General features: G+C 31.6%; 1 protein-coding gene across 1 annotated transcript; it reads right to left on the bottom strand.

Annotated features, from left to right (window-relative positions):
- Positions 1 to 682: 682 nt before the first annotated feature.
- LOC132743701 (uncharacterized) lies at positions 683 to 3,648 on the bottom strand. The gene is made up of 2 exons (XM_060732253.1): positions 3,210 to 3,648; positions 683 to 768 (listed from the first exon to the last, which is right to left on the bottom strand). The coding sequence occupies exons 1-2, from the start codon at positions 3,574 to 3,576 to the stop codon at positions 725 to 727; spliced, it is 411 nt and encodes a 136-aa protein (XP_060588236.1). The 5' UTR covers positions 3,577 to 3,648; the 3' UTR covers positions 683 to 724.

The following is a 3,648-nucleotide window of genomic DNA, read 5'->3' as shown; positions in this document are numbered from 1 at the left end:
GCAATCCATGTTGGCACGGTACAACGATTGGCAACAACTTAATGACAACCAAAATAATTTTAAACAATGTTTTTTTATCGCCCTTATTAACGGAGCAAATATTATAATCTCACTATTTTTTGCATTATATTTTTGTTGATTGCAGCACATGGTTAGTGTCTTTGAGTAGATTAAGTCCCTTTATTTATTCGCTTTGGCAAATTATTTCACCAAACTTAAACAATTTTTAATAATAAAAAAAACCCACAAAATTACATGAAGACGTGCTGCTTATAAAAAAGCCCTTAAACACTGAATACAGTAAATAAAAGTTTATTATGTTTTTTAATGTATTTTTTTCTCTCAAATTCGTTCTTCTTCTAAATTAACCACTGAACGAGGTTTTCTGTGAACCGACATCATCTTGACGACCGAGACTTGTACACCTTTCTATGGTCACCACATCTCCAACCTTCAGTATGAGGTATACCGAGTTCGAACCCCGTAACTTCCGTTGTCCGCACCATTGGACCCGTCCTGTGGATCTACAAAAAGCTCTCACCTTTACCGGTTCCGTTCAGATAAATAGAACATCCTGCAGCGTCCGTACTTGAGGACCCTCTTTTCATGATGTGTAAGGAAAAGTAAGTAGAGCCCGTTAACTGGGCAAGTGAACGTGCCGGTCGATGTATCAAACCCGTTACTTCGTTTGTAATGATCTCCGTGAAAGTCATTAGAGTTTGCACTAGTACCTCGCAGGTGTAGAGACGGTGAATGCTACGACTTCCTCTGAAAACATAAACAAAACTATTTGATAAAGTTCTAGTTACAGTGATTTGTCCCGGTCTTATTTTCTTACTTATTTCCCGGAATAAACTATTATTTTTTAAATTTATTATTTCTATAAAAAAACAACTGATTGCCATCAAAATCCAATAGGCGGCGAGTGGTTAAGGTGGTTGACTTCAAACCAGTTATACCGGTGCCTCATTTTTTTGTGGTACCCATATTCCCAAGGTATAAGTTTTTGAAAAAATAAAAATGGAAATAAGGGCCTTTAAGCACTTCGGCGAGGCAATGGATAATCGAAACCCGCATTTTCGAATAGCGGAGTCAATTCAAGAAAGTCTTCTCATGTCTGGTAAGTAAACATTAATGTAAAAATTGTCCTTTAAGTTTTTAACAAGTGAAGTATGTGTACGATTTATTCCATATTTTTTCATGTTTTATTCATAGACTTGTACTGAATTGAATTTTTTAAACAAAGGACGGTGTTCATCAAGTCTGCTGTATGTTATCATTCACAGCACAATGTCAATAGTTAAAGGCCCATAATGAATCAGAAATGCTTCCAATATTGTTTATTTTTTTGGTATCTTGATACAGTTTCCAAAAGTATACTTATTTGCTATATACAGTTTGTTGGCAATGGGTATAATCATAGTAAATCAGTATTTTGTATGGAAGTCAAAATACTTCTTTGTTTACATTTTGCTACCTGTATGACAGATAAAATGAAATTATATATTTCAGTCTTTCATAGGATAAGTACGGAGCCCCTAAGGTGACATTCTCGACACTTTTCCCCCGGCATTTAATTCGTTTTTACGAAATATTAATTCGTAAATACGAAATATCAATTCGTTTTTACGAAATATTAATTCGTTTTTACGAAATATTATTTCGTAATTACGAAATATTAATTCGTATTTACGAAATATTAATTCGTTTTTACGAAATGTTATTTCGTAATTACGAAATATTATTTCGTAATTACGAATTATTATTTCGTTATTACGAAATATTAATTCGTAAAAACGAAATGTTATTTCGTAATTACGAAATATTAATTCGTTTTTACGAAATCTTATTTAAGGTCATTTTGAGCTTGATAAAGAACCTATTAATCTCACAAATGGGTCATTTACATGCCTTGATCAACTTTGCGATTATGAGCCGAATGGTTCTCAAGTTATTATATTTATGTGAACAGGGTTTTTGAGTGAGAAGTCATTCTCTATCCAAAATGGTCTTTTTTCCCCATTGTCAAATACATGTTCCTATCAGCAATGTTTTAATGTTTGAGACAATCTTTTACGACATGTATCTTTAAAACAGAAACATGCCATATTATTCCGTTCTTTTATCATATACATTAGTAAAACTAATGGGACGGGGGGGGGGGTTGGTCCAGACTTTCACTAATCTAATCAATTTAAAATAAATATTTCCTCACAATTTATTAAAAGAAATGTCCGTGTTACGATTTGAAGCACAGGACCCCCATTTTAAGTAAATTTTCCTAGCGCGTGTACCATCACGGCTGTGGCTCAACGCTATTAACATGCGATTATTTTAATTTATGTACAATAGTGTAAAGTTAAAAAACTTGGGGAGAAAAAAATCACTATTTATATTGCATGTACATGCCTTATATTAAGTCAGGAACTTAGTTTTGAGGCCTTATTTATAACTATTACCAAAACTCTTTGAAACGCTAGAAAAAATTTAATTCGTTTTTACGAAATATTATTTCGTATTTACGAATTATTATTTCGTAATTACGAAATAACATTTCGTTTTTACGAATTAATATTTCGTAATTACGAAATAATATTTCGTAATTACGAAATAATATTTCGTAAAAACGAATTAATATTTCGTAATTACGAATTAATATTTCGTAAATACGAAATAATATTTCGTAATTACGAATTAATATTTCGTAATTACGAAATAATATTTCGTAAATACGAAATATTATTTCGTAAAACTAATTAATATTTCGTAAATACGAAATAATATTTCGTAATTACGAATTAATATTTCGTAAAAACGAAATAATATTTCGTAAAAACGAATTAATGTTTCGTAAAAACGAATTAATATTTCGTAAAAACGAATTATTATTTCGTAATTACGAATTATTATTTCGTAAAAACGAATTAAATTCCGGGGAAAAAAAGTGTGGAAAATGTCACCTTAGGGGCTCCGTAGATAAGAGATATTTTATATGAATTTTATTTATAAAAATGTTATTTTTCTCCATATATTTTAAGAAAAAAATCTAGACACTGCTCCAACAAATTAAGCCAAACATCTGCAATCTGATCTTTTAGCTGTAGACAATCAAGGCTATAAAGAAATTCAAGCATTGCAAATATGAAATTACTTACAACATAACAAGAAAACACTATTAAGATTTCTTTAAACATTTATGTTATACTGACCTTTCTTAGGTTCTGATTTCTCTTTCATCTTTTTTTCTAACTCGATCTTAGAATTCGCCAAGTCTTTGAGCATTTCTGAAGTCACATTTTTCTGTCTCGCTATCTCTTCCGCGTTCTCTTGTTTGAATTTCGCCAACTCTACAGCAAGCAATTTAACGCGCTCCTCTTTCTCTTTTTCCTCCTTTGCCTTTACTTCATTAATAAAATCCTCGAATTTCTGAACTTTGTCCTCCAGTCTTAATTGTTTCATTAACATTTTCTCGTCATAGTCAAATTTCGATAAACATTTCGGCTCTCCGGGCTCTACAAGATTTCCGTTGACGACGGTCAGACACAGTATCACGACGGAATAATATTTTGACAACATTTTTCGCGTTTTACACCAGTGGCCGTATGTTAGTAAATATTCAGTCGTTACAAAGCGTTTTTCTTTTAAGTT

The sequence above is a fragment of the Ruditapes philippinarum genome, unplaced genomic scaffold (genome assembly GCF_026571515.1).
Source record: "Ruditapes philippinarum isolate M1 unplaced genomic scaffold, ASM2657151v2 ctg9545_1_1_1_1, whole genome shotgun sequence".
Taxonomy (NCBI): Eukaryota; Metazoa; Mollusca; class Bivalvia; order Venerida; family Veneridae; genus Ruditapes; species Ruditapes philippinarum.
Note: the sequence above shows the minus strand (reverse complement) of the source record. Positions and strands in the feature narration are given on the sequence as shown.

Excerpts from the sequence above, each read along its gene's own strand:
- LOC132743701 (XM_060732253.1), bottom strand. The coding sequence starts at position 3,576 with ATGTTGTCAAAATATTATTCCGTCGTGATACTGTGTCTGACCGTCGTC. Across the intron at positions 769-3,209 it reads GAAATCAGAACCTAAGAAAG|AGGAAGTCGTAGCATTCACC; the intron begins GTCAGTATAACA and ends TTATGTTTTCAG.